The sequence below is a fragment of the Cydia pomonella genome, chromosome 5 (genome assembly GCF_033807575.1).
Source record: "Cydia pomonella isolate Wapato2018A chromosome 5, ilCydPomo1, whole genome shotgun sequence".
NCBI lineage: Eukaryota > Metazoa > Arthropoda > Insecta > Lepidoptera > Tortricidae > Cydia > Cydia pomonella.
In genome coordinates, this window is record NC_084707.1 from 3496745 (window position 1) to 3520010 (window position 23266).

A 23266-nucleotide genomic window follows, 5' to 3' on the forward strand; every position below is an offset into this window, starting at 1 on the left:
TGCTGATGACAGCGGGTACATTTTTCTACGGAGCTCTGACACATGACTCGTAAACATACCTTGTCATCGGCCATCCGAATAAACCCATTGCCAACGTTCCCGTTGGGAATAGTCCCGTTGCCTACTTTCCCGATACGTGGGCTTCCGTTGGCTACCCCTACCCAATCAAGACAGTATATCGTACAATTTTACTGATGTATTGATATTGAACTGATATTAATATGCAATTGAGACTAGCTTGAACAATGAAAGACCTATCTTAACAAGTAAGTAGGTATTAGCATACCTAAATACCTAATCTAGATAGATTAAGTCTCTCTATCGTCGGTAGGTGGCTCCACAGTTCCATTAACCTCATTAAGGTGACATCTACCGAAACTCTTGTGTACTAGCATAAGTACTCTTTAAGCTTAGTTAGCCATATCAGTGTATGTAATAGTTCATAACCAATCCGTAGTGTGGCGCTGTACGTTACTATATAAGCTTCTACGTGCTATTCGTGCACTTTTTCCAACCAGCCTTCTGTTAACATTAAACCCAGTATTGTATTTCTCTGCTTTCATTTGGTCGCCATCACCTCCAACATGGAACAGCTGCATTTTAATCGTTTTATACTTGTACCTTTTTAATTTATAGCCTCATAACATCAGGTCTAGATTAAAAATAAGATCAACACCTACCTACATAATTCTTAGGGAAAATTTTACGGAAAAAAGACCATTGATAAACATACCTTATTATTGGCCATCCCGATGAACCCATTGCCCACGTTCCCATTGGGAATGGTCCCGTTGCCCACGTTCCCGTTGCGTAGGCCTCCGTTAGCGAGGCCATTGGCTAGGCCTCCGCCCATTCGTGACATGGCGTGGGTGAACTGTTGCATTGATGACATGTCTGTGAAAGGAAAGCAAAGAGATTGAAATAGGTATCATATATATATCATATGTATAATATAATATACTTTTATACTGATGTTGGATCAGCACATTAAGTAAGGGTAATAGTAGTTTGGTATAGTCTACTAAGCTGTATTATCTGATTTAGGAGTAGACGGCGTTTCCATCAATTCTAAAGAAAATAACAAACCCATAGTAACCAAATTATGTGTTGGTTGATTTATTCATCTCCCCATGTACGGTTGTACAGTAAGCTTAAGAAGGCTTGTATTGAAGGTTTTCAGACAACGATATATATAATATACAAATACTTAAATACATAGACGACACGCATGACTCAGATACAAATAGATATTAAATTTGTTCCTAAGTCATGGGCGTCTGAGTGATCAGCCGATCAGTGAGTGATCAGATCGAATCTCGATAAGGGCATTTATTTATGTGAACAAATAAATGCCCTTATCGGGATTCGAACCCAGGACCATCAGCCTCATAGGCAGGGCCGCACCGAATAGTCCAGACCAGACCGGTTCTTAAAGTTGTAAGTCTAGACTATACCTGATTTAGGCGTAGGCGGCATCTCCGTCGGCTCCGGCGGCATGGTCGCTATGACCTCTGCTTTCTCCATCTCTTCATGAACTACTTTCGTGAACTCGGCTTGTACGTCAGGCGAGTCTGTGTCACCATCCACCTATAAACAGGAATCGAATCAATAACATCACAGTTATATTTAGAAACAGCATTAAATATTTTTGAAAAGAATTTTCCCTCAATTTCAGATTCTGATTACTTCCATACACAGCCAACATACTATTGCTACAGACATTGAAATGTAGTTTTGCCAGTAAATATATTAAATAAAATGGCATTTTTCTCTTGGGCATTGATGTCCGATTTTAAAACGCTCAAATTAATATTTGCCTTTGTTTAGGTAACAATTCAATCGCTAATTACCGATTCATAACCACTGACTTGGCGTTGAATAAAGTATTCAAAACTCACGATAACAAGCCGATGATGTTGATCCAGGGTCTTCAACATGGGCAGACTGAGCTCCCTGAACACCTCCAGCCGCCGCCGGAAGGCCGCCACGGAGTCGTCTCGTCTCCCGCGCCCGAGCTGCAGCTTCGAGCAGTCCAGGAGAACCATGCGTGGTGACACCCGGAACTGGCGAAAGAAGGTAAAGGTAAATGCGATGGACATGGAAACATGCAAAATGTGTTATATCAAGGGCTGCCAATTGTTTCCACCTGTTTAATGTTTAGGTTAGTTTAATTCCTGGCGATAAACCAGCTCGTAGCTCGCTCTTTACTAGCGTCGTCCAGTCGTAGACATCACGTCGACTTTAGTAGCCTGCTTCACGATGTAATGCCACTCTTTGCAAATTACTGGGTAATTGTGCATTTTTTAAAAGAAATATCGACTTCCTTTAGTCAATCAGTCCATTGACGATTTTCAATTATGAATTTGGAACCATCTTTTACTCCATTATAGTTCAAAAATCGATTTGACTTAGGAGGCTATGGTTGATTTACCCACCTCCTTCTGAAACTGCTCCATCTGCTCTAAGTCCCTTGGATAACCATCCAGCAGTAGCCCTGTTCCTCTTCCAGCCTCTACTACAGCTGTTCGGACCAGCTGCGTCACCAGGTCCCGTGGAGCCAGCTCACCGCCGCTGATGGCGGTGCGGGCTAGTGCACCGTCGGACGCTGGTCCACCGCCGGCGTCGGCGAGGGATCGGAGACGTTGGCCCAGGCTGTGAAGGTCAAATAAATGCTTTCAAGGATGGGCTTTTGAGCATTTGAAACGTTAAGGAGTTGATCGCTGTCCTACGATTAGAAAATGTTGGCCAAAGCTATAGAAAGGTCAAAACAAATGCTTTCAAGGGCGATTTTTTGAGAGTTGTAACCACTCATGGGTTTATTGTTTTCCTAACATAAATACTACAATGGTAGGTCATTTGACTAGAATTATCAACAGTATAGTCTTATGTTTACATAATAAAGTTAAACCATCAATATTTCTTGAAAAAAAAAATATTTTTCAATTTCTAAGTTATTACTAGGAAACAGATTTCGCGTTTTTCTTGTGTATCTTTCTAAACATCCCTTATTATTTTCCATTCATTTCTTCTTTATAAATGTTTATATATTTATGTGAGAAATGCAAAGTAAAATATATTTAATACTATCCTGATAAAAGCACCAAATTGTAAATGTGCAACCTCAAAGAAGAAATGAAAGCTTACATCGAGTTATCATACAAGTTGTTATAAATGTTTATATATTTATGTGAGAAATGCAAAGTAGAATATATTTAATACTATCCTGATAAAAGCACCAAATTGTAAATGTACAACATCAACGAAGAAATGAAAGCTTACATCGAGTTACCATACAAGTTGATTGAGATATTGGTGCAAATTATATTTCGTCTACTTTACCTGAAGTGCGTCCATTCCGGCCGTTACACACCGCTGACACAGCGCTGCCTTGTTACTCCCCGGTCCACCCACAAGATGGCTGGTGTCATTTTGCCTGGACATACCTGAAGTGCGTCCATCCTGGCCGCAGTGTCACACATCGCTGGCACAACGCTGCTTTGTTACTCCCTGGTCCACCCACCACCCACAAAACAGCTGGTGTCGTTGACGCGCCTTTCACTCTTATCACTTCAGCCTGGAATGATAGAAACAAATTATAGACAAATATTCAATAAGGAGTGACAAATGATTTAAAGATAAACCAAAATAAATATATTTGTTAGATAGAGAAGGGCAAGCTTTGAAGAGAAAGAGAGACAGAGAAAAGAGACAATATAAACAGTAAGCTAAAACGATAGATATAAGACAATACAATAATGTAATTTGATAGAAGAACAAGAACACACGTCTATTAATTTCTGATTATACACCAGATTGCAACTAAATGTACAAAGATTTTAAATATATCAAGTACTGTCAAAATGAATTTAAATTAATATTAACCGTATAAAAATATGATTTGTGTCATTGAAAGGTTAACAGTAGAAACAAGACGTACCCCATTTATGCAATACATACTCGTATCATAAACTAAAGCCAATCTAATACGACTGGATTTAACTATAAAAATCGTACCCAATAACCTTCTGTCGCGACTATGAGAAGTGATAAATGATCCCTTTTGTTGTTCTGTTTGAAGACTTTTTTTACAGAAATAGAGCAACTTGAGCTATTGTTACAAAATTAGGACAGCGAAGAATACAAAAAAGACGGCCTACATGCAATAAGCATCAATTATGCTAACAGGGATTTAATTTTATTTAAACATTGGTACTTATTACAAGAAAAAACTTATGTACAGTCGTAAAGATTAAACTCTTAGAAAGAAATGCCTCCGAATTTGCGGCGATCGATACTACCTTACGTTTTGTGATTGAATGTCAAGCAACTGATATGTTAAATGTCAAAGAGTTACCGCATGCAGCGCCATCTACATTATCTGTCGAATTCAAAACACAAATTTGACTCAGATGTTACACACGTGGAATATAATTTAAGATAAAAAAACCGGACAAGTGCGAGTTGGACTCGCCCACCGAGGGTTCCGTACTTTTTAGTACGAGTATAGTACATATTATTGACACTTTGTCCGTGTATATATAATATCTTGACTGTACAACTATCTATGTAAGTAAATGTTAACTACCCCTAAGAGACAATGCCGACGATAAACATCGATAACTTAGACAGTTGGGAGCGCCAGGTGTAAACCGTGAGTGGGTCAAGGGCTGGCCTCTTTTCGAACATTGTCTGACCTACAAGGATTCCAGGTATTGGCAGGCTTATTTCGTCTACATTTTCGTCGGACACTTTCTGCCGGGAGTGAAAATTCACATTGTCCGATGCGATATAGGATATCGAATTCGACAACAAAGAAAAAAAAAGTACGTTTTTATACTAATTTTATCATTTCATTATTGCTTGATAATAAAATGCAAAAAGTCTACCATAACGCACTCTCTATATATCTGATGTTTATCTCCAAAGGTCATCCGACCCGACGATGTGAAAACGCTCTGAAAGAAACTATGAACTGATATATACCTTTCTCGGTCCCTTTCAGCAGAAATTGTCCGACATAAATGTAGATATATTAACTCCTTTCTTTCATGAATATATTTAATTTTACTTGTAATTTTTTTAAATATATGTACTTATGTTGATCTTTACAGTATATTTTTCTATGATTTGTTAACATTATATTCAGATATCAAACACAGGAAAGGACCTTATGGCCTAATAAGCTGATTAAAAGATCTCGCAGATTTCCAGCAGGATAATGGTGTAAACTTGCCCTTTTAAATGTTTCTTATTCAATTATGTTTTTAAGAATTAATCATGTGATCTAGGTTCATTATAAAAAATAATAAAAATAAAATAAAATAAGTTTTATCGCCAAAGGGCAAGTACATTTAGGTGTTGAAGTCCCTGAATTCTGAGCTAGGTAAAAACCTGTGTTACAAAAGTCAGTGACCTTATTAAAAAAAAAAGAAGCATGTTTAGTATTGGTAGAACAAGAAAACACACACATTGTAGTGCCGAAACGTCAAAAAGAAAGGTACAAGATAGGAAAGAGAAGATGGAGAAGAGACGTCAATAAATAACACAAAACTAACCTTAGGGCTAACCATTCTTGGTATATCTCCGTTTCCCATATGGGTTATGGGCAAAACTTCAGGCCTGGGCTCCTCTCTCTGGGCGGGCATTGGTGCGTGTTGCGTACCCATCTAGCCAGGGATACCAATCAGAATGAGAAATCATGATTTTTGAATTTCGCCTCTGTCATATTAGACCAATCAAATTACATTTTCGAAAAATTAGTTCCCAGCGAGCTGGAAATCATCATAACACCTTAATTTGGTTCTAAATACGTGTAATCCGAGTTTCCGTCATCTTAGGAGGTGTGCAAAAAATTTACAACAGGTACGTTCTACTGAAAATTAGCTCTAATCAATATGAAAATGGATGTCAGAGGATCCGAAAGGTACCTTAACATAAAATCGTTGTCAAAGGCCGCCATTTTGAATTTTTGTTATGATCATATTAAAATTCGAAAATGCCTTTTCACCACTGTCTGATACACCAAACCTTGCTGATAGAGCCATTGCGATTATTGGCGGGTTCCTTCTACATCGAGTGGTTTGGCAATCCAAGGAAAAATGTATCTCCCATTGGTCCCAAAATTAATGCACACCTCCTGGGAATGCGCACACTCGAATTACACGCATGTAGAACCAAATGTAGGTGTTAATACAACCTTGCTGGGAATTAATTCCACAAAATACTTATTTTGGCTCTAATTTGATTGATATTTATACCAACATGATGGTGGTAACAAAAGAGTCCAAATTTCTGATCTAATGTGTTAATATCTGGCAGACCGAGCTTTGCTCGGTAAACATATAAAAACTCAAAAATGCGCGTTTTCCCAGAGATAAGACCTATCTTGATCGATATTTTGTCCCCGATAACCCCCATATAGAAAATTTTATCGAAATCGTTAGAGCCATTTTGGAGATCTCCGAAATATATAAATATATACATACAAGAATTAAACGTATAAGATAAGGAACTGACAGGTTTCCAGATTTTATTTCTTTGAACTTTTCAGAGCAAAAAACAATCGAACTTGGGGATTAGATGTGTCAAATGAAATATATTTAGAGTCTATTCTGTCGAAACTACTTACTGACTTCGCAAGCGTCATAATATGGAAGCACCATCATAAACGACAGATGTCGCCGACGAATTTGTATACAAGGACTCTAAATAGAGCTTATCTAGATTTATCAGAGGTAGGAACCTGATCTAAAATATAAGCATAAAAAATATCACGTCTTGTGGAATTGTGTGGAGATTTGTGGAATTTTCTGTCAGTATCATATTTTTTTCTACTCAGAATTACGAGCTCTTCAGATTCATATAGAAAAAAATGTGTTTTTACATAATGTGTACGGTTTTCAAAATATGGATATATGTGGACACTTTTTTCCTGTGGGATGAAAAGAGTTCGTGGTTTCGAGTAGAAATAACATAAAATTCAGAGAAAACTTCACAATGAAGAAAAGTGTTTGGTTTTAATGTTCATAATATACGACAATCAATACTGTCGACCATTGTAAGTACAAACCTTCGGACTGGTGATCCTCGCATCACCATTGACCGGCATCACGGGCAACACCTCCGCCCTCACCCGCTCCCGCATGCCCGTCTGCGGCGCGGGCTCCACGCCGACGATCTCGCCAGGAATCCCGCCGGCGCCGACGCCGACGCCACTTACGCCGTTCATGGTTGACTGGTCTTCGACAGAGCCGAGGATCTGGAGCACGGCAGCGCGGAAGTCCTTGTAGACCTCCTCAGGGTTCCGCTCGCCGTTTACCTGAGGGTTGAGAATATCTCGAATGACTATATTTTTTTTTAAGCAGATATGTCTGCTAGGGTCACCCATACCCAGAACGAAAATTGCTTCTTCAGAAATCGAAAATTAAGGTCACTGCAGTTTCACCTACAGTGTTAACCAAAGAGGTGGTGGTTGATGTAAACTAACGTAGTTATGAATTGTACTAAAGCTGTGGACATTTCTATCGGGATCATAAAAGGCGCTTTGGTTTAATTTGTAAGCAAAAACCAATTCAGAGTGTTACTTACTGACGATTTCATAATATGATTTGAGACAGGAACTACGGCCGATAAGAATAAAATCGGTTTATTAGTGGGATGTGCTCGCACACTACACAGATGTTTTTGTGATGTCAAGTCTTTATCTTTACATTACATAAACGCCTATAAATTACAACATGTGCTATTATTACCACGTCTTCTTTCTAGACTATTCCATTGTTATTGCGTTGCGTTGTCCAAACTTATTTCGGGCCGGCAGAACTTTCCCAATGAATAATTATTATTGAAAGTTTCTTAATTGCTCCAATTACTTACCTTTTACCGAAGTCACAAATCAATAACCCAAGAATAATAAAATCGCCGCTAGGGGCACTAGTGTAGACGAAGGTCTTCCAAAATCTCAAATTCATAGAATTTTTGGGGGGTTGGAAGCTAGAGTATCGTGAATTTTCACTCTTTATTCATAATCGTGATAAATATGTTTCCATTTTTGATTAATAATGGCAAACATTAGATATTGTTCAATAAATGTTAGTTGTTTAAAAAAAGTGCCATCTAAAATATATGTAAAATTAAACCATCTAAAATCTTATACCTTTAAACGAGCAATTCTTGTATATATATAAATATATATATTTCCGGGATCTCGGAAACGGCTCTAACGATTTCGCATTTTGAAATTTGGTTTATGGGGGTTTTTGGGGGTATACAATCTATCTAGATTAGTCTTATGTTTGGGAAAACGCGTGTTTTCGAGTTTTTATGCGTTTTTCTTTCGACGCAGAATATGGTCGCTAATTTCGTGTTGCTAGCCACTGTCCGTCTGGTCCAGCGGGTTAAGACGCGGACTGCTAAACGAGTGTTACGGGTTCGAATCTCGCCTGGTTATTACTAACTTTTGTTTTTTTTTATATGTTCAAGTTTATATATCATTTTTTAATTTTTATTGTTTTAGACAAGTTTAATTTAGTAAAAAAATGTAGTTAAGATTATCACCTATACACCACCATATTACAATAAATAGTTATAACCGAGCAAAGCTCGGTCGCCCAGGTACTATTTGTTTATATTAGAACGTTTTAATTTTTGAGGTCTGTTTTTCTGGACCTCACTCTACAGTGGCGCCAACTAGTGAGCACAAAACGTAAGCCCTAATTGCAGCATAACTGATCATCATATTTAGGTCACCCAGCACGTTCAACCCGACTAACGAAAAATTCATAAGCGCCTGGCCAATACCACGCCTCTGAATATCCGATATCGATGTGTCATATGAAACTTAGCATTGTAATTATTTTTTACTCAGAAATTTTAACTCTGACAATTCTACAAAGAAAATGGCTGCTATTATGGGGTTGGATTATACATTCTTTATTAGATTATATACATGAGTACATAATTATAGGAATTGGATTGTGGAATTGAAAGAAAATGTATATTATTAGTGCAGCATTGAATGTTAGCTTGTATGAAATGTAAGAAATAATCAATATCCTTTATATACTTATGTTAAAAAGTTAAGCATAAAATTAAATGGTAGATGTATGTTGCATGATTACTTTTCTTTATTTAAAGATAAAGATAGTTCATTTTCCAAGTAGGCAAATTACAATGCGCTTATGAACGTCAAATAAGGCTATTTGATATAAATGAACCCATACACGGACAATGGGGTCAAGATATCTCTAGATCATATATCTTTTGCAAAATATTATGTTGACTATCGGGAGTACCTACTTACGTCGGTGGGGTCATTACTCCCCAACAGCTCGCCGCAAGCTGCCCTGCGGTATATTTTCATTTATTATTAGGTACCTAGTCACAAACTGTCATAGTAATAGTATTACACACGCATAGATTATTTGAATAAATCTACAATGCAAAAGAACGGTTATTACATCGGCTTGCTTAAAATAAAGAAAATAAAAGAGAATCACAAATAATCTTGACATTGCCTAGCTAACTGCTACTATTATCTCGTTTACGGAAAACTGTAATAACAAGTTCTTCGAAAGACATAGGTCATATATTAGTATTATCATCTACCTCACGAACCCTTATTACAAAGGCAAAAAGTATATTTAAGTATTCTTCAAGTTACCTAACCGGAACCATATTCTCGATCGTGCATTTGTAGGTATACGTATCAAAATAATACCTTTATTATCTCTCAACCACTCAAAAGTAAGTTAAAATAAAGCCCTCATAGGATAAGGTCCATAGGTGTCCCTGCTACATGGGATCAAAGTAATACTTTTCTGTTCTAGGACACTATACGTATATTTTTTGCTTTAATAATATTTTGAAACAAAACAATATTCTCATATGTGATGTGGAAAGCAGTATGTGTCACTTGGTAGCAAAATTATTTTCATCTTGAGCGGAACACGCTTGAATCCTTCACTACGCTCAGGATTCAATTTTAGAATCCTTCGCTACTCTCGGGATTCCATTACATTACTATTTAAGATTTAATATACACCCTTGCCGTAAATATGTCATGTTGCTCCCTTGTGACACAATCTACTATTTTAAGCGAGTTTTACAGTATTTTATTTCGTAATAAACAACACGAATAAGTGGTAGTGTATATACGAGTATGTAATAATTATCTGAGTTATAACAGATATTCTTTTTTATCTGTAACATACGGTCAAGGTCATATATAACAACACCTTCTCATCTACCAAAGGACTGTATGAAAACAAAAGAATACCTTTTGGTCTAAAAACTAATCCTTATCCAAAGCCATTGAATTTTGGTTTCCGAATAATGTTGAGCATTTGCGTCACAAAGGCAAACGTCTTCATCGGGCTCATGCATTCACAATGCAACGATAGCTATCATCGTGAAAAACAAATGTCGAAGAAATGCAGCCCACCATTACCCTGTAAAGAAACTAATATTTTATGAAGACACGTATACTGTGCCGGACATCAAGAATTTACGAGACATAATCTTGAGCACATGCTGGGTCCCACGGCTGGTTTTACCTGCTTTGTGTATGTCGGTCGCTTAAATTAGTAGGTAGCTTTTGTTATTTTGTTGGGATATTATTTATTCTGGTTTTAATATGCTAAAATTAAACCTGTTTCATGTTTCTAAGTAAGTTTGTTTCCGTTTAAACATTCAAACACAGGAAATAGGCATAAGTTACACTACTAAAACTTAAAGAAGAAAATAAACTCCTGGTGACAGAAAGGAGAATACTTCGAAAGATCCTGGGCCCTGTGAGAAGAGAGGATGGCAGCCTTAGACTCCGCAAAAACGTCGAGATTGAAGATCTTGTGGCTACACCCAATATTGTCGGCGAAACAAAAGCTCACCGTCTCCGCTGGCTTGGCCACGTTTTGAGAATGGAGGAGGATCGCGGCACTAAAGGGCATACCTGGGACGCCCGGTAGGGCGGAGGCCTATCGGACGTCCCAGATATCGCTGGGGCGATGCTGTTGAAGCGGACTTGCGCGATCTCCAGGCCGATAACTGGCGGGAGATGGCACAGGATCGAGACAACTGGCGTGTACTCGTGTCGGAGGCCAAGACTCATTTTAGGTCGCTGCGCCATTAAGTACTAGTAGTAGTAGTAGTTATGACTCAAAGGACACTATAGTATTTTATGCAACCGTTGCATAAGAAGAGTCAAAAAGGCGAGTGGCGTGGGTTACAATATGAGCCGCAGCCAGGGCATAGGTAAACATTGTAAAGGAATAAGCCACGTGCATTTTTTACCTATTTATACAACGTTGCATACAATACTTTTTCTACGACTGCAAAATTAATTAAAAATAATATATGCGCGGGATACGTCAAAATGAAAAATATTGTCTATTATTTTTAATTGACGTTCACGAGACGGCGATGACATTAAAAATAGTTTTAAATGTTGGCAGTAATGCACTTAGTATGAAAACTATATTAATTTTGATTTTGTTAGGTTGGTAGCCATTAATCGCAGTATCGTCTTAGCGATTTTAAAGCACAAGGGCTGTTATGAGGAATAGACAATATAGACTTTTCTCCAAACCTATTATGTATGTTCTTATATTAGAGTTCATGAATGCATAAATGACTGATAACAATAGAGGATTAGAAAAAAACCATAGTCAAGCATTTAGAGCACGTCGTACCACGTTTTTAAGACTGTGGGAATATTATAATGTGAAGTTCGTTTTATTAAGATATATTTTTAGCACTGTTTTATTGAAATCCACGCGAACAACGGCCTCGTCTGCAACAAAAAACTCGTCGACTAATACAGCGAGTTTAAAATGCGTGTCATCGATATTGCTACACAATTCCTCCAAGGAGCCATATCACGCCGTTTTTGAACAAGTCTTCGACTTTGAATATGGTATCACGCAGACATTTACACCTTGCCTGTCTTCTCTTCGGTGTTATAAATTGCAAGTCACCCATGTATCTTCACTCGAAAATTAATATTTCTTCTTTTCACACTCGACACGGCACAAGATCTACTCGACGTTGCCTTTTAGAAGTACATCCTCATAGGACAATTGCCTTTACCGGTTGTTTCCGTTATCTTGCGACCAAATGCTGGAATGATATACCCCCGCCTTTGAGAGAGCTGAAGTCCAAAAAATCATTTAAACATAGTTTTAAAAAGATTCTCCTCGATAAACAAACCGCTGGTATTCCATACGGCTTTTTGGTCGCAGATTTCAGAATCTAACATGGTGGAGATGGCAGGCAGACACACTGTTCACACCCTTGCTGACTTATTTATTATCACATACGACTTATATATTATAAACATGTAACACACACATACCCTCATTTTATACATCTGCTGTGACCTGGGTTCCGGCAGAAAACCAGTGCATTTCCTCGAAAGAGTGAAGAGTATCACTGAGCCGTGACCCTTTTGTCCTGCTGCAACGCACACAGTATGTAGGTAGGTACTTTTATTTTATTTTATTGTTTATTAATTATGCCTTTTTTGTTGTCTCAATTTTCTTTTGTGCTATTTTTATTTTGTTCCTGTAATAATTTGTGTTCTTTATGATGATTTAAACTTTATATTGTGTGTTTTTGCAGCTGCCAAATAAATGATTTATCTATCTATCTATCAACGTTGACAGAAGCAATCGCGTGACGTATGACTAGTGTTATCGGCCGACCATTCCGACAACACGGCTTACTCAGGAAATGACGCCATAATTGGGTAAACAACTATGACACGACTGGACTTAATGCATTGAGTAAAAGCACGCTTTAATTATTATTAATAAATACAAATAAATACCGGTCTGACGCCGATGGTCCTGGGTCCGAATCCCGTTAAGGGCATTTATTTGTGTGATGAATACAGGTTATCCTGAGTCATGTGTGCTTTTTATGTATTTAAGTATTGATATATTATATATATCGTTGTCTGAGTACCCACAACACAAAAGCCTTTTTGAGCTTACTGTGGGACTTGGTGAATTTGTGTACAGATGTCCTATAATATTTATTCTCTTTATTTATCTTTCATCTTAGGCTAGGTTTTTATAATATGGATCTAAAAGTAAAATATAAAAATGTATACAAAATACATATAAACATATGATAAAAAACCTAACCTAGGGTGCCGCCGGCAGTAGGGCGAGGCCCAAGCTGCCGGTGGTCAGGGCCGCAGAGAGAGAGTTACCGACTATACTCGCCGTGTCCGATATTTATTATTATTATTTTCAGGCAAGAAATGGGGTAAAATTCTTTCTGTTTACTTGTTTCTGTCCACTCTGTCACGCCTGTATTTGTGTTTTCTATGAAATAAATAAAAAAAATCGAGTGCTATTGCATGTCTTTCTGGCTGTAGATTATAATTTACATGAGAAAAATAAAAAAAATCTCATCACATACAAAATGCTACACTTCGTCACATTTTTTGGGGGCAAAATACAAGACAACGAAAAAAATTTTGTTGTACAGTGTGGCTACCACCAGTTCGGCACTGACATAAACGCTATCGAGAACGTAACTTACTCGTACTTTCTATGCATCTCACTCGTACTCGCATATAAGTGCGAGCAAGATGTATAGAAAGTAAATTACGTCCTCGATAGCGTATATGTCAGTTTTGACACTGTCAGTGACACGGGTACAGGTGAATGGACATATCAATCCATTCACCGAGAGCAATTGTGAATATGAGTTTCGGAAAACAGTTGTTACAAGCATTGAACTATTATAACTACGTATAGAACCGGCACAGAGAACCAGTATTTTTCGCTATGAGTTGTTGTTGTTTTGATAACAAACCATAGAAGCGGAGCGTGAATTTCGCGACTTAAACGCGTAAGCGCCATGAATTTTACGGCGCTTACGATGTTTTGGTCGTGTGGTACAGGTTGCGATTACGACAATTTCATTTTGTGGTATGGCTTCTCTAACTACTTAAATACGGTGTGAACGCCATGCACGTAAATGCTAGACTCCCAGAGGGCATACCGCGAAAACCGAAATTCGTAAATTGCGGGGATCTTTCTCTTTTACTCTCACTAAGCTTATACTTATTATTATTTCCTTCATTTTAGACAGCTAAGAAACTGGAGTGTAAACGAGCGACATTGGCGGCAGATAAACCGTACTCGGTTTTCGCTCGCTGTTTATTGGGAGCGTGCACGACTGTCACGCAACCTAGTGTCCGCAATTCTAGGGGAAAACGTCAATTCACTACATCTTATAAAACTACTCCAAAACTAAAAACTCCTGAACGGATTTTCATATGACTTTCATCTATCAATAGAGTGATTCTTGAGGAAGGCTTAAGTATATAACTTGTTAAGGTTTTGTGTAAATTGTTTGAAATATAACGATGTTGTCGGAAAAAATCACGCTGGCTAAGAGCTTTAATCGAAAACGCTGCCTAATCCGTTTGAGCTACATATAACAACACAATGTATGGTGGAGTTGTTTCTCATTCATAGGTCTACAAAAAAGTCCGCGATATGAAATATCTATCTTTTAAGGATAACTTACTATATCCATTCTTATAATCCACGTAATATGTGGCATTTGCAAAGCTATTTACATGGATACATTATTAACAATTATCAAAATAAATACGTTAGTTATATTAAGCATTTCATACAGATTACAATGTTCCCTTACACCATACAATTTAAATGAATATTTCAGGAGTAATCGTAAATCAAAGTTTCATTTCGAGCCATATAATTGTACGAAATGTTAAAGACGCTATCCGCAGTTAGTTCAAATTTTTACCACCTTATGCGCTGGGATCGCTTTACTTACCCCCACCACGCACTTCGCACGGTTCCAATACAATGGAAAGTAGTTTTTAAGTGTTTTTAGATAAATAAACTAAAGAGTGACAGAGAAAAATGCCCGCAATCGACGAACTTCGATTTTCGCGGTTATAGCCCAGTGCTTGTCAAAGTTCTAAATTATATCACATCAACAATTGTCAACGATTTCAAATACAGGTTGTTATAATTTTTATTTATTTATTTACATTACACGATATAAAGCATTCTCTACCAGTCAACCATTGGAGCAAACAGAAACTTGTAATTTCTCGTTTCTTTCCAAGTTTTGCGCTAATAAAGGTACGATACATCAAACATGATAAACAAGCCTATTTCAACAATATAATGTTATACCGATCTAACATGGATCTGACATCATTCTAATATGAGATGATTCCAATCTCCTTCTGCTGAATTGCGCATTATGTCAACCTTCAACCAAAAGTGTCACTTTTGACACTGACAGATCAGTAAGTATCATATTGGAATGGGTGCGATTTTGCAATTCAATTTACAAAGATGATTCAACGGCCTTGTAGTCTAGTCGGTGACCCAGTCTTTGTGGACAAAGCTACGTAGCATTATTGCCTGGGTTCGCATCCAGGTACACGCATTTCATTAAAATTAAATTTAAAATATTTGTTCATGAGTTATCGATCTTTTCTGAGCTACACTATCGAACATATAAACAAGCATATGGCCCGCCTGATGGTAAGCAGTCTTCGTGGCTTATGGACGCCTGCAACTCCAGAGGTGTTACACGCGTGTTGCTGACCTTAACACTCCGCACCCTCGTCGAGCTCTGGCAATCTTATTCACCGGCAGGAACACAACACTATGAGTAGGGTCTAGTGTTATTTGGCTGCCATTTTCTGTAACATGGAGGTACTTCCCAAGTTGGGCTCTGCTCTAAATCTGAAATGACATCCGCTGTGCTGTGCTCTACCCCACTCAGCGAGATGATACTCAGTGCCCATACCTCTCTTTTGATTTATCTATTGATGTTTACCTATTTCATACTCATAAAACAATCTCTGTTTAATTTGGAGCTAGATAGATTTGTGTAACATTGTTCAAAAATGTACTTATTTAATTCTCTTGGCCTCTGTGTCTTCCGATGTTCCCCCAGTGACATTATTTAGGTATCCTTAGCGTAAATTATCATTCAATAAAACTGTACCCGAAACCATCGTTAAAATGAAAACAAACATAAATTCGTGCCTCGCTTAAAGCATACAATTTTCACGTACAACATTAATAAGAATGTCCGATAGCTGATCACGTCAAGTTATATTAGACTTTATTTCATTACAAATAAGTGTCAAAGCGGCGTTAACGTGATTATCGATGACTTAATGTTTTGTAGACAGAGAGAGCAAACGTCGAATTTATTGGATATTTAAGTAGTTGTTAGACTTGGATACACGCAGTTATGTTTATTTCTGATGAATTTTCGATGGTAGTAAGACGACGTAAATAGTTTGTTTTTCAGTCTGCTAGTTCATGGTAGTCAAAGTTCTTAGAAGCACAACAATGTGGTCGGCGGCTTAGACTTTTGTATTAACTCTCTATTTACTGCGATTGTACCTAAGATGATAGATAGTCAAGAAGATCACCAGTGTACAAGTTATTATTACTACGAAGAATCCATACTAAACAATAAAATAAAAGCTAATATAATAGCCATAAAATTCATGGCGCTTACGCGTTTAGATCGTGAGATTCACACTCCACTTCTATGGTTTGTTATCAAAACAACAACAACTCATGGCGCAAAATATAGGTTTTCTGTATCGTTTCTATATGTAGTGATAATAGTTCGATGCCAGTGTAATGACATGATATGTGCGTTAATAAAAGTTTTTTTTTTAATTAATAGAATCAGGCGTTACTTTGCGGAAATCCATGCTAATTAAAACAAGAAATATTACTTTGCTAATCCGCGAGAAAATAACGTGCTAGTCAATTAGTGCTAACCCCCTATACTTACTTGCGTATTTTTACATGCAATTAATGTTCCCACCCTCCCACCGCAAAAATAAATACGCAAATAAATACAACAACCCACCACCAAAAGTACAAAACTCGACACGTGTTTCGCCTCTCTACGAGGCATCTCAGGAGATGCTGGAGATGTTGACGGTCTGATGCCCGACGTTTCAGTTGTCATGTTTTAAAACTTTTTTACATATTTTTGAATTATAGCTGTTAATTCGACAAACACTGCTGCCTACATATTTATATTTTTCAGTATACTTTGATGATATTTTTTTTTTATTATTATAACATTAAAATATAAAATATGTGTACCACAAAACAAAATATTTGCCAAACTGCGAGACAGTTTGTTGGTGATGTGCTCGCTCGTTATAATTATAAAAAGGTACATAATTTAGTAAATGTGTGGTAAATATGGATGTTAACTGCGTTTAAATTAGTATATTAGAAGATATAAAACACTATACATCTAAAGAGGTTTCATTTAAGAGGAGTCATAAAAACAATTAAATAAGTGTCAAAACTGGTATGATGGTATCGATAATTGCTTTTAAGTATCTGCAATTTAAGTGCTAACACTATTGAACTTTTCCCTGTTTTTTTTTTTTATGGTATAGGACGCAAATGAGCACACAAACTGTCTCATAGTAAGGGAGTACCGTCTTTTCTTAACTAATAACATGGAAATCTTAATGAATTTTACACATACGTAACGAATTATTATTCATAGGTTCAGTTTATTCATTGTTATTAAGGGCTCTTAAATATATATTCGCGAATAATTGCAATCTAATTATTTTTATATATTATTTAAATATATATATTTATTTCGATTAACATTACTATACAATTTGTAGAATACACTATAAAACTTAAAACCTAAATCTAAAAATAAATAATACTAAACTTAAAATAAAATACTAAAAAATATCCCCCTGCGGCATGGTGCCGTAGATACTGGCAGCATTTCCTCGCTGCATTGCAAGACTAATTCTTTGAGCGAGGAAGCTGCCAGCTCTGCGGTCGCCGGTCGTCGTCTTTATTTAAATTAAAAAGGTTAAACAACATTACAACATTTATTTGTGTATATCAAACGACGTTATGAAATCTAAAGCATGCCTTTTGAACTGAAACGCTCCCATGTAACCATATGTAAATGGTTGTTAGCATCGTTAACTGTCGTATAGCTTATCAGCAGTATAACATGCATATTATTGAATAATTTTAAGTTTTTTAATGAAATTAAACGATGCCTTAATATGATTACGACATTTATTTGTTTATATCAGAGGCGATTACGAAATCGAACGCATGCCGTTGGGCCTGAAACGCTCCTATGTAACCGTATGTATGTAAATAGTTGTCGGCATCGTTTAGCGACCAACGGTGACATTGTACGTTGACCGTCTATCGATCGCGCTGCTTTATTGATGCCCTTCGACTGTCGCGTCACCGCCCATGACTCGGAAGCGACCATTTTCCGACTTCTTGATAAAGGTAAAAATAATTGCATGTCTCGTGGCGGTATGCAAAAGTTGACGTTCGAAATTTGAATTCTGATGTAAAATCAAATTTTATGACCGTACGTGACGTACAAATAGCCATACATTTGACGTGCCCCTCTCCCGCAAAAATCGGCAGACTGTTTTGTACAGAAAATTACAGACAATGCGTCTCCGGTTGTTAAATCTTCCAAGTGTACGCCATAGTAAATGTATGGCAAACTTGATCTTAGAAAATAGACTGGCTAGACCTTTTTAATTATTATGAGTCTGTTAAAGGTTTGCTAGGTCTCATAATTATTAAATTAAAATTACTAAAATGAGCAAAACTTGTGTTCATTACTAACTAGATATATATTGGATTGGATATTGGATATTTGAATTGTTTTGATTATTTTTAAACTGTTTTATTTTACTGTAATTGAATTTGATTATTATTATTTATTATCTTAATTGTACTTAAATTGACATCGACCTAATTATATATTGTATTACCTTTTGACATGTAAAATTTGTAATTTTATCAATAAAGGAATATGAATATGAATATAATAGGCATCTTCTTAGTATAGTATGTTATACGTGGCTTTCCATCAGAGAAGAGGCCTTATATGCTTCATGTCCATAAGGACCTTTACATTAGGCTCCATATAATCATTAGTATTTTGGTGCCACAAAAAATCTTTCTTAAATGGAATGTATATTTACTACCAAGAAAGAAAACTTTCTAAATAACGTAAAATTATTTTTATTATCTTTCATTTAAGTAGTTATAACATACATTTTATGACAACTTGTCTTTTAACACAAATCACGTAAACAATACCAGTAATCAATAGAATAGAAAACGTGAATAAACGTAGTAATTTCTAGAAGGCTCCGTCCATACATATTAAATGAGAAAATGACCACCCTTGCCTCCTTGGAACCGCTTATTATTTTTTTAATACTAAATGCACTTATTTGCTTGTAAGTTAGTGACTTTATCGGCTTAACAAGGTTATTATTTTAATTTTTTTAACAACACGTGTAAGAGTTGAACATGAGACAGGACTTTATGTCAACCCAAACAGCAGTCCTATGAAAAAAATATATAACTGCCCAAAATGTGCGTGTGAGTGAACTAATAGGATACCGGGAAGATAGATATCCTTCAAAATAAGCTTTTTTAATTGCTTAAGTACGAGTATCTCTGCTATGTACCGTAATTATCTACTTGTTTTATGCAATTAACACCTACTTACTATTAATACCTATATTTTTTTATATTATAGTTTCATAATGCAAAAAACCTCTACTTTATTTTTGTTATACTTAAGAGGAATTCCTAGTTGCGATTTTTCCATACAAACGCTCTCGACTGATTCCTCCCTGGATTTTTAACCTAGAGCAGTGATTTTTTCAAATAAGATCAATATCATCAATATCTGTGCCTCTATGTTTTGCTTTTTTGGATTATTTTATTTTGAAGAAAGATACAGCGCCTCGAAAATCGCAAAAACGGCTCAATTGAATTGGCTGTAAAAAAAGGCACAGTATACAAGTATGACAAAAAATATCCAAAAAATCAAAACATAGCGGCATAGATTATTTCTTCCTCTTGCAATTTCCAAAATTTCATAATGATTAGTTGCGTTTTGGAGGAGGAAACAGTCGAGAGCAAAACCTCGATTTTTGAGTTTTTTGCGAGTGAATTTCGGTCCGAGCTGCAGTTGTCCTTATCGCACGAATTGGAGGCGGAGACAGTTTCTAAATATACGTACATAGAAGGAATAGTGATGGGCATAACATCCTTATTAGGGATTGCAGAACCGGTACTGTTTTAAAGAACCGGGATTTCCCGGTACTTTCGGAACTGGTCTAATTATTTCATTATTTTAAATAAAACAACAGCATTTTGAGATTTGACCACCTTTCGTATTATAATTTAATAATCACATTTTCTTTTATTACGTAGTAGGCAATTTTTTTTTAGAAATATAGTATTTTACATTGCTCACACTTGTGCGTCACAAGTAAAAGATAACTACTTTGATGTTTGCCACTAGATAGCAAATTTAATGAAATTACATTGACGAGGGGATTTATATATAAGTATCGCAGTCGTATTGTATAATCCGCCGTATTACATTACGGCTAGCCGATATCAAAATAAGGGCCATTTTGAAATGCGGCGGTTCAACGATTAAGGTATGTTGGGTAAATACCGGATGCGGGTGAAGAACGTAGGGCATTCATTTCCCCTCCTAATTTGGCTTTATTTTTTAATGTAGGCAACATTGTGTAAGACGCCATTTCATTGCGCCTCGACTGTCAGTGTCCCCGCGTCGCTCAGGGAGTCGGGCTTGTGCTATGTGCAATCACAGAGAGCAAGGTAAATTTCGCGAATTCTTCCTTCTATCCGATTTTCGCTCTGTAATTTATTTTGCGTATTGTGATGAAACTGTGTTTGTTTTTGTAATTGTGTTAACAGACCTAGCACTGCTGTAGACCGATATCCGATCTTGACCCTTCCAGGAAAGATCGGACCAGAAACAATCAGATCTTTACCTATTTAAAAAACAGCAGTGATTATCAAACTTTAAATTTTCTTCAATTTACCTACTGACCTTAATTATCACATTTATTGTTTTCTTGATCACACTTTCGTACCATTATTTTTATCCAGTACCACTACCAGCGCGACGGTTACTGACAATGTATTTTTTTAAATTTCCGCAACCCAAAGGTTGCCTTTTAGCGATAAGATCGCATGTTGTTTACCTGTGCTTATGTGTTTTAAATTTTCTTTTGTATTGTTTTCTTTTATTGAAGTGTGCAATAAAGAGTATTTATATTGTATAGGGATGATGATACATGTTGAAAGTTATAACAAAATCGAGTAAAATAAATGAGCAATTTTTCGCAATAAAGTACCTACACATACGGATGCATATGTAGATGTTAACGCATACATACAAAGCTAGTTTAGGATACAAAATAGAGGTAGGGCTTCGAAATTAGTTTCCTTAAAATGCTTCAAGAGGGCTCTCTTTTCCTATATATTTACTTTACTCTTTACATACGATCCTTACATTTTATCAACAAAAAAAAAGATTGTATATCAACTATATATATATATATATATATATATATATATACATAATTGCAAAATTAAACCAACAAAATCGCAATTTTAATTATTTTCCATACTTCAAGATGGGCTCTCAGTGACCTTGACCTTTTTAAAGAACTACTTAGTCTTTTTGATTTCTAAGTTTGATTCTTATTTTTTTGGCGACCTTCATTAAAAATGACTGGGCACGATTATTTTTTATTTTGATTTTTGTCCCTCCTACTTAAGTACTTAATATCTTCCAGTACATTCCATTCAATAAACAATACGAGTACATTTACACTTTCCCTAAACCTGTACAGTTCACGAAATCTTAAATTGTCAAAACTTCGCAACGTATCTATTATTTTAGTGGTTTTTTTTATTACTTCGGGTAAACCTTACAATAAGAGGTTTCTTAGCACATTGTTTACTTATCAAATTGCCTTATGACATAGGTATCAAAGTTTGAGAGCCACAATTTTATCAATTTTTGTATCAGGGTTAAGATCGGATACAAAAGGGTAGACACCGGACCTATTTCTTTGTGATACCTTATTCTCTTTCCATTAGAAGCAACTTTTTTTCACCATCCAATGTTCTCCCTTGATGGCAAAACACTCGTTACCCTAAAAAAAAGTATGTCTCATCTTTACACAGGTACAAAACTAAAACCGTTCTATATTGAAGAATACCAAAATTCAGGCCGAATCTACGGTTATTATTTAACGATTCGCTACGTACTTCAAGAATCTGTCACGTGTTGTGATCTCGAAAAAACATTTTTTCTCGAGTTCTCTCAATTAGTCCCAAAATTATCCGGCATTATCCCAACATACTTTACCCAGATTGTCATTGCGATACGTTCTTCAATAAGGCGGCCCAAGTTTAGCCCCATCGTACTACAAGTTAAATAGATTGTAGTTTAACCATAGGTATATTTATACCTACTTACAAAATTTCACAACACACCATGATCACTCCCAACTTACTGATACGGATAGGTACAGTCAAGTGTAAAAATATGGGTGTACACATCTTACTCAAAAATATGTCCCATAGCATCTTATTCCAGTGTAATAAGAGCGTAGTACCATATTTATGAGACGATTCTTTCGATATATATTTTTGCACTTGACTGTACGACGACAACCGAAGCTGAGACATCATTCTTTTTTGCAGTTTTTACCTATATGGTAATTAATATCAATCAATCATTTATTATTTTGTCATCATAGGTGTAAAATACATTTAGTACAGGTGATAGGGTGTTTGGTATTAGGGTGTAATAGATACAGTATAATATAAAAATGAAAAACAATATTACGTGGTAACAACAAAAACAACTTGCGTCGGGCAGCGCAGAATAAATTCCGTCTGGCTCGCGGGCGATGTCGACGGAACGGCGCGCAATGAGCGAGCGCACGAGTCTCGCGTCTGTGTGCGCGCACTCACACTTAGATAGCTCCGGCTCCCGCCCACCGCAGCGCGACAGAAACATAGCTTCAAAAATTCGAGATTTGAAAATTTGCTCGGCTAGGAATTGCTCTTAATTTAACCGTACATGTCACGTTTACATTTGCTTTTGATGGAGAGAAAACTCATTTTAATTATTACAAGAATTTCAAGTTTTAATCCTTTATTAATTGTTGAAGTTTATGTTAGTAGTACTTTGTTAAAGAATTGATTATTAAAGATTGTTAGTAGACTTTGCTGATATATTGAATTAACTTGTCATTTTTGTATTAATATTTAAATTGTATACTGTATTTTTTCCTCTCTGTTTGTTTTATTTGAGTTATTTTATCTAGTTTTATCTGTTGTATATCTATAGTTGTGAT

The 23266-nt window shown here is 36.3% G+C and overlaps 1 protein-coding gene across 3 annotated transcripts in view; it reads right to left on the reverse strand.

The window, feature by feature from the left end:
- The window catches only part of LOC133518480 (adenylate kinase isoenzyme 5), a 58781-nt gene that overhangs the window by 1815 nt on the left and 33700 nt on the right, over positions 1-23266 (reverse strand). For 2 of the 3 annotated variants that reach the window (XM_061852190.1, XM_061852192.1), the window contains 7 exons: positions 7070-7318; positions 5556-5666; positions 3444-3574; positions 2436-2652; positions 1899-2063; positions 1455-1587; positions 734-894 (listed from right to left, as the gene is read on the reverse strand). In XM_061852190.1, coding sequence (XP_061708174.1) covers positions 734-894; positions 1455-1587; positions 1899-2063; positions 2436-2652; positions 3444-3574; positions 5556-5666; positions 7070-7318 — 1167 coding nt within the window. The remainder of the gene's footprint in view (positions 1-733; positions 895-1454; positions 1588-1898; positions 2064-2435; positions 2653-3443; positions 3575-5555; positions 5667-7069; positions 7319-23266) is intronic. The other variant, XM_061852191.1, reaches the window with a different exon arrangement.